We start from the raw sequence: 13,288 nt of genomic DNA, 5'->3' as shown, positions 1-13,288 counted from the left end.
CTTTTCAGAGGGACTTACAATATTTTTGTAAAATGTGACGGTGTTGGAAGATGTGTCGGCACCTATGACAACCGAGGGAGCTTTGGTGAATTGGCTTTAATGTACAACACACCCAGAGCAGCTACAATCATTGCTACCTCTCCTGGCGCTATCTGGGGCTTGGTAAGATTATTACCTCAAAGCAAGTGGGAGATTTCTGAATCCGCTAGGAGGGCCTGCAATTAAGTATCACCCCAAAATTGTTGGAGAGTTTTGCCATCCTCACCAGTATGAGAAATTACAGAAGAATTTGAATCCAGGGCAATCCACCGATGTGTGTGTGTGTGTGTGTCACAGAATCAAGGTGACAATCACAACTGTGCAATCAAAGCCCTGCACCATTAGTGAACATACAAAAGGGGGGTAGTTTCAACCCAAGTCATGGTCGCCATCTTGACTTTTTTGACTCTCCTGCAGATGCCCGTTTGAATCTATTAATACCTACAGTTGACTGAACAAACTGTCAGCAAAAATCTGCAAACACATTCTAAAGCAAGCATATTTTCTTTAGTTTAGATTATGTCCAAATGTTGCCACACAGCTTAATGTTACAGAACACCTGCATTCCACCTTTGAAAGACCCTGGAATGACTTTTCTTAAAAGAGTTTTTCCATATTAGGTTTTATAAACATTTATATTATGATTTTTTAAAATATGTTGCCCAATTAATTAATGATGCCTATTTTGTTAATCATTGTAAGATGATTATTCGGCATTCAACTTTTTCAGCCTAACAGCCACATTTCATTCTAAATGAGCCTACCGAGGAATGGCATGGCAGCGGCGGGACCACCATAGCCCAACATGGGTGGAGCCATTGCTGTGATTGGGCCGTGGCTCCTGACCTATGTGTCCCGGCAGACTGACTCACCACCTTCTCCTCCACATTGACATCCCATTCATGCACATCGCATCTCTCTCTCATTTGCACACATGTTCAGACATTATCACCATCTGCATTCATATCACCCTCCATTTTCATAGGAGGGGCAAGCGAGGCTCTGGGAAACGTCACCTTTTCTAACAGGAAATTGAAGGAGGAGGAAGCTGACTCTACTGTCAAGTGTATCAGAGGGTAGGGTCAAAATTTGCAAGATGGCAGTTGTGGCTCTGAGACCAAAACTCTGCCCCTTCTGTAGGTGTGGACACACATTTCAAAAAGAGCAGGGCTTTGATTCTGATGCTGTGTCCACCATCTTGCAGATGTTGACCTCTTCCCCCTTGCAGATGCTCCTGTCTGCTGCCACTTGAAGAGTGACTCACCCTCAACACCCAATTCACTCTGCTCTCATCTTTCCTGAGTTCCCATCATTTTAGGTTTGAGAGAACATCTCAAGTGAACTTCAGGAGACCAAGGGGATTGCGTTTGGCCCCTGGACCCCACCTTCCCTGTCCCCATCAACTAATTAATTGCTTGCTATCCTACATGCTTACAGAGGGTTAAAACAGTCCACTGAACATAGTTAGCCTTACAGTTGAGTAAATATGCATCAGATTCCTTATTTACAGCACCAGAGTGTGCACCATTCTCTGCCAAAGAAAAGACTGCACGCATTGTCGTGAATATCCCACACTTTAAATATTATTTGTGCAATTTCATTTTTCAGGACAGAGTAACATTTCGAAGGATCATTGTGAAAAACAATGCAAAAAAGAGAAGGATGTATGAAAATTTCATTGAGTCATTGCCCTTCCTTAAATCTTTAGAAGTAAGTGCAACTTGTTAGGATTATTTCAGTCATTTTGTGCAGAATGTGCTGTTTGGTGCCAGACGATAATGCCATATGTCCATTTACGGGTTTTCTAATATAACTGAGATTCATATAGTTCAATTATGTTGTTTATGAAGGACAAACGATTTTAGGGACTTGCCTGTTTTGAATCATAACCTGGTTTTATCATCTAGGGCAGTGTTTCTCAACCTTGGCAACTTTGAGGTGTGTGGACTTCAACTCCCAGAATTCCCCAGCCAGCAAAGCTAGCTGGGGAATTCTGGGAGTTGAAGTCCACACATCTCAAAGTTGCCAAGGTTGAGAAACACTAATCTAGGGCATCTCTGAGCCTTCCAGAGATTCAAGGGAAAAAACTAGCCTTAGACCAGTGTTTGTCAACCTTGGCCACTTTAAGATGTGTGGACTTCAACTCCCAGAATTCCCCAGCCAGCCATGTCCACACATCTTAAAGTCGCCAAGGTTGAGAAACACTGGTCTAAGGCTAGTTTTTTCCCTTGAATCTCTGGAAGGCTCAGAGATAGATATTTCTTGATTCTGCTCCATAGATAGATGTGTATCTCTAAATATATGTTAAGCTACCATCTAGTGCACATGGTACAGCCTACCATTTCATATCTTGTAACTTGTATGGCTTTGTTTTCAACTGTTAAATTCTGATAATAATTGCAAAAATATGCAAGTATTTCTCTTAGAGTAATTTCTGCCAAGAAGATGAATGTCATCTTTGCTTTTAAATTACATACTTGTCACAGGCTGTGGCTTAACTGAATTTCTCCTTCATTTTCTAAATATAAAATGCCAGTGCACTACTCCAATTTTGCCATCTCAGGCCATATATATTTTTCTAAATAGTATCTTAAATATATTATGATTATATCTATTGTGATATGGGTTCCAAAGTGGAATTAAATATGAAATTTGAAGCTGTAGTAAAAGCAAAGAACAGAACTTTGGAATCCATTCTGGGGCTTAATTGCAAAACAAATTAACTCAAAGTATAGCAACATGTAACAGAAAGAATGAGGATTTCCATTGCAATCATGAGATGATATGAGATGTACACATATTTGCATAATATATTTTATTTTCTGTTTAAGCTTTCTGAACGTTTGAAAGTGGTGGATGTGATAGGTACCAAAATATATAAAGATGGGGAACAGATAATTGCTCAGGTATGACATGTGCTTTATTTAGCTAGTTGTTCTAAACAAGTTTATTATTCTGTTACTACATAGTTATTTAAAAGCATGATTCCTTGTTATGTAAAGGATTTTCTGAGCCAAAAGAAATAGGATTGAAAAAATGTGCAGTTAAAAAAAAGTTGCATTGAAAATTGAAATGTTGAGTGGTTACAGGTAGTCCTCAGGTTACGACCACTCATTCAGCAACCATTCAAAGTTACGATGGCACTGAATGAGGGGGACTTAGGACTGGTCCCTGAAGTTGTAGCTATTGCAGCGTCCCTGCAGTCACATGATCATGATCTGGGGGCTTGGCAACCGGCTCACAATTATGATGGTTGCAAGTGTCCCATGGTCACGTGACTGCCATTTGCAACCTTCTTTGCTGGCTTCCCACAAGCAGAGTCAATGGAGAAGCTGGCAGGAGATCATAAGTTGCTCCCGCAAGTCACTCCCATTCCCACCACTTATTCTCCCGAGTAACCCCTGAGGGGCATGGAGATCTCATACTCCATAGTATCTGGCTATGGTACCTGCTGCCTGTGCTTTATGGCCACATTGCTTAGCGACAGAAAATCCGGTCCCAATTGCTGTTGTAATCCAAGGACTACCTGTAATATAAACAGAACTTGAATAACAGTTACTAAACAAGTTGTTAAATGTGTGCATTCATGAGTACCTTGTAATGCTATTTAATTTTCACTAACCTGGTACCCTTTAAAAGCATTGAGACTCTAAATCCCAGAATTCTTAACCAGCATAGCTGGGCTAGCTAAGGATCCTAGGAATTGTAATCCAAACGCTTTTGCCAAGGGTATCTCCGGGTAGGGTAAAAAAAATCAATACAGTGTCTGCAACTTGCATAATTGAAGCCCTGCCTCTTATCAGCCTGTAACGTGTGTGGGTACAGCTGTGTCAGCCTTCCCAGGGAGACCAGTCAGGAAACATGACCAGATGAGCTAATTCTACTTTATTGTAAGGCTACATTAACAGAATCTTGCAAGTCTGAAAGTGCAATTCTCCCGCCGTCTCTTTTATTGCATGAGAAGTTAGGGAGGTTCCTTCCTGAGTCCCTTTCTCTGCCCATTCTGCAGCTGCGGGCTACGCCCTCTCTTATCTAATTGTTCCCTTGGCAGCATCTCTTCCCTCCTCTGCCAAGATCATGCCCACATACCGTTACAAGCTGCTACTTATATTTCCCCACCCCCCTCCCGACACACCTGGCTTTTGCAAGGCTGCTCTGCTTATGACAACATGTGATAGACAACAGACACATGTACTGTTTTGTAAGCACAGTTTCTGACTTTTTTAAACTCGGTTTCACCAATGAATTTTATGTACAAAGGGCACCATTCAGAAATCAGGGATTGGCACCTAATTTGTTTCTCTGTATTGCAGACTTTTCTAGCAGCCAACCAATTACAGGTAGTCCCCAGGTTAAGAACTCCTTGGTTACAGATGACCCATAGTTAAGAACGGAGCCTGTTGTAGCAAAATTTGAGTTAAATGCACAATGATTCAAGTTAAATACACAGTGGTTTGAGTTCATTACACAATACTACTTACACAGTATTATACAATAATGCTGTTCTGGCTTACATACAAATTCGACTTAAGGACAGACCTTGGGAATGGAACTCGATCTTAAACTGGGGACTACCTGTATACACTTTCATTTAGCTGTGGCTCCATCATTTTCTTTCTTTATGTAACCAGACTCCACCGCCAAGCTTTGAGAAGGACTATCCAGTCTCTGATATTCTACAGGGTTTTATTAGTCTACTGATCTGGTACTAGGTAGATTAGGTTTGGTATAGATCTTAAGGTTCAATTATGATTTTATTTTGATAAGCAGTCATGGCCCAGTTCAGAGGTAATACCAATTTTTCACCTGGAAAGGGGTGATTTTCTTTTTTTCCCTTCTCTTTCCTTCTCCGTGTTCCCTTCCTCCCTTTCTTTTCAAAAAGAGGTAATGATGATGGCTCTTCCTGACACCTGAATTTGAGAATGGTAGCTTATTCTAACTCTCTTGGGTTAAGAGATGAGGATATTAAGGCTGGTTGAGGCACAACATGGTTTACCGTTACTCTTCTATCAATACACCTCTATTGATGCAGCTCTATTTTTCACCTGAACCGGATGGACAAAGCAAATTGCATTTTTCTTAGCACAAATCTTAGGAATAGTTAGCAATGTGTAGAGAAGGCATGGCTATATTTTATTCAGTGCCTGCTCAATTTTTTTCAAGCACCTAAAATAATATTACTATTATTTTATGCTTTATGCTGAGAAAGAACACAAAAAAATAACAGCAGAATTACGGCAAACTGTTAATTATTCTTGTTTTGATTATAAAGATGCATGAATTGCCTGGTTATTAAGAGAAAAAGGAAGGATCAGTTTAAATTCTCTCAGTGATCGATTTGGGGATTTTAAAAAAGTTTCTACTAAAAACAAGAAAAAACAACAACTCTGGAACTACTAAATAATTACTTTTATGTTTTTTTCATTCTGGATTGTTTGTAGGGAGACACGGCTGACTGTTTTTTTATTGTCGAATCTGGAGAAGTGAAAATTACAATGAAAAGAAAGGTACCATCCGTGAGAAGCATGAAAAGGTTTTCAGTTAACTAAGTTAACTGAATAAAATAATGTATTAATAATACATAATTTATTAATTTATTAATAATAAAATGAATTTTAGCTTGGCTTTATTGGATAAACGTTTGGATGCTTTCTTTTTGTTCCCAGGGCAAACAAGAGATAGATGAAAATGAAGCGGTGGAAATTGCCCGCTACACCAGAGGGCAGTATTTTGGTGAACTGGCGCTTGTAACGAACAAACCTCGGGCTGCCTCAGCCTTTGCACTTGGCACAGTCAAGTGCTTAGGTAATGCAAAGTGATTGTATTTTGGAACTTTCTTTGTTTCATAGCAAGCAGAATACAAGTAGTCCTCAACTTATGACCATTCGTTTAATGACTGTTCAAAGTTATGACAGCACTGAAAAAAGTGACTTATGACTGGTCCTTGCACTTACAACTGTCGCAGTATCCCCACAGTTATCTGATCAAAATTTGGGTGCTTGGCAACCAGCACTTATTTACGATGGTTGCAGCATCCTGGGGTCACGTGATCACCATTTGCGACCTTCCCAGGGGGCTTCCAACAAGCAAAGTCAATGGGAGAAACCAGATTTTCTTAACAACTGTGTGAGTCACTTAATGACTGCAGAAAAAAAGGTCGTAAAATCGGGTATAACTCACAACGACTGCATTGGTTAGTGATGGAAGTTCCAATCCCAATTGTGGTTATAAGTCAAGGACTACCTGTAAAGCATTTTCAGTTGGCAGGGATATCTTTTCAATATAGTATAATCCCTTTCCTTTGTAGATCCAAATGTCATTTCTTTTGTGGAGTTCAGTATAGTATGTTAGGTACCATTGTTGTGGTATCTGATGATAGCAGAATTGTTTATTGGCATTTTGATTAACCCAGAAGTAATTCATCTTTCCATAGCAATGAATGGAGAGTGGTTTTAGATATAGGGATATTGCTGTCCCTGTAGTCAGAGGCATCACCTGGGGGATCAAAAAAGCCAACATGATGGCTGCCACCACATGATGAAAGCCCTACTTTTTTACATGAGCTGTGTGCATAAAAGAGGGCAGCACTTCAATTGGATGGTTGTGGCCACCCATCTTGATTTTTTTGACACACACACCTCTTCCCCTCCCCCCCCAACACCCTGACACCACCTATATATAATTACAAGGTTTTAGTTTAACCAGTTGCAAGCTTCCATGGAAGATATGTTTCCCAAACGTTAGATCTAGGCTTTAAATTATTTTAAAATTTTATATGCTTTTTATTTAATCATTGTCACATAATTTACTGTTATTTACTCTAAAGGAAGGCAGCCCTTTTCTCTAAAGAAATAGATGTGAATTAGGAGGGGCAGTTAGCTTAAATCCATTCAGGGGAACAGAAAATGCTGTCTATGGTTGTAAGAATGAGGGCAGGGCCATCTTTGGGACTAGCTGTGGCTTGCCTAAAGAAATTAACCCTTTTGTGATGCCTTAAGAAAGGCCTTACATTTCTTTTCCTGTTCAGATACTGCACACTTTTTCTCTCTCCAGTTTTGGGACATTGGAGAAAGGAGCCTATAAATGATAAATGTCTTTATTTTAATCAGCATCTTTGATACTGTTGCTCCTGAAAGCTTTGGAAAACATGGCTGGATGCAGAAATAGCCGCACCTAAATTTTTTTTTTAATATGCGGAGGATTTCTCAGCTTGTTCTTCTGATCCAGAGCTTGCTCTTGGCTTTGGGGAGAAGTTAAAAGGTTTCATTGGGAAGAGGGACAAGTGTCAACTGGTACACAGAAGGACATGCATATCAGTTTTTATATGTTGCTTTCTTTTTTTTTTTCAATTCAGATGATTAAACGTGCCCTCCCTTAACAATTTCATAGAAGAATTTGTCCATAGAAATAGTTACCTTCTTGCCATCCCTGTGTGTGTGTGTGTGTGTGTGTGTGTGTGTGTGTGTGTAATTTCTCTCTCTTAATATTTTAGTTATGGATGTGCAAGCATTTGAAAGGCTTTTGGGACCTTGCATGGAAATTATGAAAAGAAACATCGCAAACTATGAAGAACAACTAGTTGCTCTGTTTGGAACAAACATGGATATTTCTGATCCCAGTGCATGAAGTATGGAGCCACACAACCTGTGTATGAGAAATAGCACAGTCGTGGTTAGTCCACCGAAAATACGTCTTATCTTCCCATAAATGCTGAGCATTGTTCTTGATTTTACAGGGGACTGGATTTCTTTGCTTCCCCCCTCCCCATGTTTATTTGCCTTTTTGTACACTGTCATACAGATGATCAGTACATGGAGTAGAGGCATTATTTGATTGATCCTTCCTTAAAAGCAATTGATCCACCAGCATTTCAACTTTCAGATAACATCAGTTCCATAAGCCTTTAGTGGGAATGTACAACCTTCAATGGTGTTATAGATTTAGAACCATTTGGCACTTCTAAAAAGGTAGTGGCTTCCGTAAGTCAGTTATAAGCGTTTCATTTAAGAAGTCCAGGATGTATTGCAATCTAAACAATGTGTGCAAACTGGCATGTCTTTTTATTTTATCTTGCCTAATTGCATGTCTCTTCCTGAAGTTAACAGGTTTGGGAATATATCTTTTCTTTTAGCAAATGGCAGGAGCCATTTTCAGAAAGAAAGGCCAGATTCATCTGAATATCTCATTACACAATCCTTCGGATTGCAGAATATTTGTTGATCCTGTTTGATAATGGTTTCTGTAAAATATCAAAAAAAGGGATACCAATTGGAGATACGGCAGAAATAAATTTAGTTTTGTCCATATGTCAAATGAATGTGATAGGTTAAGAATGTGCACAGTCTAGGAAGGGGGTTACGTTGTACGTATTTGGTTTGCTAGCTGGTTGAACCAGGGTTTAAGGTGGCATTTGTAAAGGATGTATTTTAAAAAGTCCTCCAAACAATAAAGCATGGCCTTGTGTTCTAGGTAAATTTTATGACCCATGTCTGGTCTTAGTCGTTCTGATTTTAGTCTTTTTTACATCTGCTGTTTTATAAGATTTCATTTTGTCTATATGAAGGACTCTGTAAACACCTTCCAGAATGTGGAGGATTTATGATGATGCTGTATAGTTTCTTTGCTGTTGTACTTACTGTGTATGTACTGTTTTCACTCCTGAGAACAATTATTACCTGTGCACTGGTTAAAAGACAAGACTTGATTCAAGAAAAGGCTCATTTGTCACATTTTAACGGACACAGTCTCCCTTGAATTGGATTGAGCAAATCTCCTGGTGATTTCATGGATACATCCTTGAAGGTTTTTTGACAACAATATGGAAGTAGTTGGCTATTGTTGCCTTCTTGGATTTTTTTTTTCATTTTCCTATCTAGCTTACAAGCCTGGCACTTCCTGGGGGTTCCCATCCAAGTGCAAACTCCTAAGGTCCATCCCAGTTTAAATTTCTGAGATGATCCGAGGCCAGCTAGGTGTTGTCATCTAACTAGGTGACCTCGTTCTACTTGCATATATTTAAATGTAGTCTTCAGAGTGATCTTAATTACAAGATAATTAAGAACTGAATCTGAGATAATTTTCAGCAGTTGCAGTTTCACAGACTGATTTTGCCCATGGTAAATCGAAACACTTGGATTTTGGCATTATTCCATGTAATGTATCTGTTCTTCTGTTTCTTTTCAACATCATGGTTAGAGTTACCTCTTGTTTCTGATTCAAGGACTTGGACATTCTGAAGCTAACGCCAAGCATAATTCCTCATCCAACTCTTACTAGTAAGTTGATCAGGCACAGAAATCAACTTTGGTTTTCGGGGGCCCGAAAAACTAATGGAATTTATGATGTAGTGTTTTAGAGACTAAATGGAGAGGTTTGTAGGTGCAAAAAGAAGAGACCTGTATCTGCCACTATTACAGTAATTATTGCATCTAACGTTCATTTTTGATGATGGCAGTCAGATTGTCAAACCAAAATTTAACTAGTTTGATTCAAAGTTATCATGAAGAAGAATCCATTTTAGTCTTCCTTGGGGAAAAATATGTTAATACGTGTTCTTTCAACAGAAAATACTGCTGTTTAAAACACATGGCATGGAGTTGTTTCTTCCTTCTTGGCTTGAAGAGAAGAGGGTATTAGCCCTCCAATGCAATGTATGTTAATGTGACAGTGTATTTAATAGTTAGCAATTGGTACTGGAAAGTTCTTACACGACAGTGTTATTAGTATTATATAATTTATATCATATCCTATGATATAAATGTGACAACATTGTTATATAATCTTGATAAAAACTGTATTATCGATTAATTTGAAAAAAGTGATTGTGTTGTGGTTTGGAGGGAATAGTCAGGCAGCTGACTTGGTGGCCTCGATCCAAAGAACTATGCAATTAGTTTAAAAGGCTAAGGAAAGTTCTTAGAAGTATGTTCCTTATAAAATAAAAAGAAGTCACTCATTGTACAGGGCAAGCTTCTTTTGAAATAGACCTTCAGATACATTCTGATGAAGCATGAATGTGTTTTTCAGAAGAAAAACATTTTGAAAAATTCTCATATTTAAAGTAGCTCCTTGGTTGCTGGTCCACTATGTGTCAGTCCTTAACTGTTCAAGTTAAATATTTTACACTAGTTCACTGTTATTTAGTAAAATGCTACTATGATTTCTACATAATAGTGATACTGACTTCCAATTAATCAAACAAAAGTCAGTCAACAGTGGCATATATTTCAAATACTCCATAATAAACACTGCATTTGACACTGCATTTGAAGTGCTTCAAACCATTGCTGGGCTGTTTTCTAGTAACTTCACGAGAGAGTAGCTCTGTTGACTATACTGAGTATTAGGGCTATATTCCTCGTATACACACTTCCCAGTAACTTAAGTCAATTCACTTCAGGGTTGGTTTTAGTATATTTTTAGGATTGTTCATGGACCCTCAGTAGCAAACCATGATCACTCCATAAATAATCTCTCTGTACGTGTGCGTAGGTACAGGCCGATTTTCAGAACAAAAAGGAATGAGAGAAAAAGTTACTGGAGTAAATGATAAGCAATAGATAATCAGGAGGTGTACATGAAGCTGGAGCCATCTGCTTCAAGGCAGTGGTTGATCTAGAAAAATGAGGTACATAATTTCTGAAATTAAGGCGTCCAGGTGAGCTGCTTTGTTCCAGCCACTTCACTCCTCTTAAAGTATGGGTAGAGAGTGTCTTCTGCTCATGCACAGAAGGTCAGCAAAGACCAACGAAGTGAGCCTCCAGAAGCTATCATGCATCACTTTGCAGAGCAGCCTCAGAGGTACTTCGATCAAAGCAAATCATCCTTTTGAAGCGTTGCATAGCCATAATAGTCAGAACAATTATTTGTCATTTACAGCCAAGGAAATGGGCACCTTCCTATAGTATAAGAGTTGAGAATGTTAATTATATTTGGGGAGATCTCAAGAGGCATAGCTGGCATGTTCTGCCCTGGCTGCTGATGACTTGTCTTGAGGTCAAAATGTGAGTTGTTCAGATAGGAATTGAAAGGAGTTTACCGCATTGTAGATGTCCTCTAGTATGTCACCCTTCCCAAGCTAGACTTCTTCCAGATGTTGGATGCTGGGAATTGCAGTTCAACACATCTCAAGCGCCCCATGCTGGGGCCAGATGTGCACTACAATTCAAAGTGTGAGTTCCATCAGAAATAGCACAGGCAGGATGGCTCTGAAGCAGTAAGAAAGGGGGCATCTGCAGAGTTTACTTTGCCTCTAAGTTAAACTATGCCGGTTTGTCAGCTATGCTTCCATGTTCTAGCTATTCCCCAGGAATAGCCAATGTAGTCTATCAGTTAGTATTTGCTTTTAGAGAGGGAAACTTTGGCTAAAACTGTAGTTTGGCCATGAAGTCAGAGTAGTTCACCTGTGATAGATTTTGCTCTTTTTAAGAGTATAATGTGAAAAGAAAGAACATGTCCTTTGCCCAGGGACCTCCTACTTTGCTTGGAAAGAAAATGTCACTTTATGGAGGGGAGCATGTTCTGCAAGCATCCTTCCTACAGCATCCAGAGCTGCCCCCACTTGGGCTTTTTTTTACTAGGGGGGTAAAAATTGAGGGCCTTAAGTCTTGCAGAAGCTTCAAGTGCCATTTTACCCAGTGAACACCTGAGCCTCACTCCCAAAATAGAGTGGAGATCCTAGTATGGTCCTCATATTTAAGGAAGTTGTCCTCCCGCTTTAAAATTTACTTTTTGTGTCCTCCTGTAGAAACTTGTAAAGTCAAATCTTTTAAAAATGAAGATTCCTCTACAGGTATAACTCAAGGGGTGTGTGAGAGGGGACCTGCCTGTGGCATCCTGGCTGTGCCAGGGCCACTCAAAGCCATTTGTTAGATGAAAGGATAAAGCCTGCTTGGTCTTTACCTCTAAAAAAATAAAAAGATAAAGTTCCCATGAGATGCCCTTGTGCATAGACTTCATTTAGAGTTTGTGGTCCAGTGAAAACATGAATAGGAGATAGGAGAACCTGAGCTGTATACTTTTCAGATACATGTGAAGAGTGAATAATGTGTGGTTTTGATAATTCTAGTTATGGAGAAACATGAGAGTGGAGGGCTATAGCTACTCGATTGGCAAAACAAAATTAAATCCTGGGATCTCTGTTAAAAAGGGTCTTGGACAGCAAAGGTAGGGAAGATTTACCTGTAGCTTTGGGGAGCTGAACGCAGAACAAGCTATATTGGACTAAAAGGAAGGAAGCAGTTTCATCTGTTTTCGCTAGCCTAACGTGGACCACCTCCCATCAGCTTCACAAGACTTTCCTTTTTGTGATTTTTAGTGGGCTTAGTTTAATTATTTGTACTATGAATTCAGTGAACTTCAAGAATTATTTTGATATATGTATGTGTGTGCGTGTGCACCCTGTGTTTTCTTTTAAGAGCATTATAATCTATTCTGCACATTTTGGGTAGAGCAGGAGTAGAACAAAAACAAAACTGAAAATATTCTCCCTTGCCGAAAACATTTGTGTGCCACTCCTGTTTCCTGATTGTCAATGTTCTGTCTTTTTACTGATGCCTCTTTTTTATGGTACCTATAAATTGTGAAATTTACAATGCACAAAATTAATAAATACTTTTGAATATAGAATATTTGTCATGAGTCTGTGGTTCAAATATTTCATACAGTTACTAACAGCAAATTCCGGCTTTTGGAATGAAGCGAGGTGATGGAGTCCAATGATAAATATTTAAACAACACACTATGATGCTTGTATGAATGAGATATTAGCACTCCCTCTGCTGGATCTGATTACTGTACACAATCTGTTAGAATAATAACATTTGCGTCAATTACCTTTAGTTATGATATTTCTTCAGAATGGCTTGCCCATATGGAATGGTGCTACTTTTAAAGGATGCTGAAGAACAGAATACCATCCAAAGCTGTATTTAACAAATTTCCCATTTGATGTCTTGCAACCAGATTACTGTGGAAAGGGAAGGTTAACATCTTTATTAGACAGCCTGTTAGCAATAAAACATAAAGGCTGTGTTGTTAATTCCTAATCAGCTAAAAAGGGATTATTCTGAGATGTGGTAGCTGGTTTTGTGACAAGACCACAAAACTGTTCAGTTGTTGTAGTAATAGTAGTAACACTGTTATTCATCTTGTACCTATAACTTAAAACAGTACAGGTACAGAATTTCAGTTGAAACAATCATTTATAATGGAGTTGGGCAGTTTATTAATCCAATAAACAAATGCAATA

The 13,288-nt window shown here is 38.9% G+C and overlaps 1 protein-coding gene across 1 annotated transcript in view; it reads left to right on the top strand.

The window, feature by feature from the left end:
* PRKAR2B (protein kinase cAMP-dependent type II regulatory subunit beta) overlaps nucleotides 1-12,660 on the top strand; it is a 72,274-nt gene extending 59,614 nt beyond the window's left edge. Inside the window, exons 6-11 of the mRNA XM_088153818.1 lie at nucleotides 9-162; nucleotides 1,648-1,749; nucleotides 2,871-2,945; nucleotides 5,481-5,546; nucleotides 5,706-5,844; nucleotides 7,532-12,660. Of these exons, the coding sequence (XP_088009944.1) occupies nucleotides 9-162; nucleotides 1,648-1,749; nucleotides 2,871-2,945; nucleotides 5,481-5,546; nucleotides 5,706-5,844; nucleotides 7,532-7,665 (670 nt within the window). The 3' untranslated portion in view covers nucleotides 7,666-12,660. The remainder of the gene's footprint in view (nucleotides 1-8; nucleotides 163-1,647; nucleotides 1,750-2,870; nucleotides 2,946-5,480; nucleotides 5,547-5,705; nucleotides 5,845-7,531) is intronic.
* Nucleotides 12,661-13,288: the final 628 nt, after the last annotated feature.

Source organism: Python bivittatus, unplaced genomic scaffold, assembly GCF_059951505.1.
Source record: "Python bivittatus isolate LINGU-HERP-01145 unplaced genomic scaffold, Pbiv_v1 ctg000010_np1212, whole genome shotgun sequence".
In the NCBI taxonomy this organism is placed as follows: Eukaryota; Metazoa; Chordata; class Lepidosauria; order Squamata; family Pythonidae; genus Python; species Python bivittatus.
The sequence above is the reverse complement of the archived record's forward strand: the minus strand, read 5'-3'. Positions and strand labels throughout refer to the sequence as shown.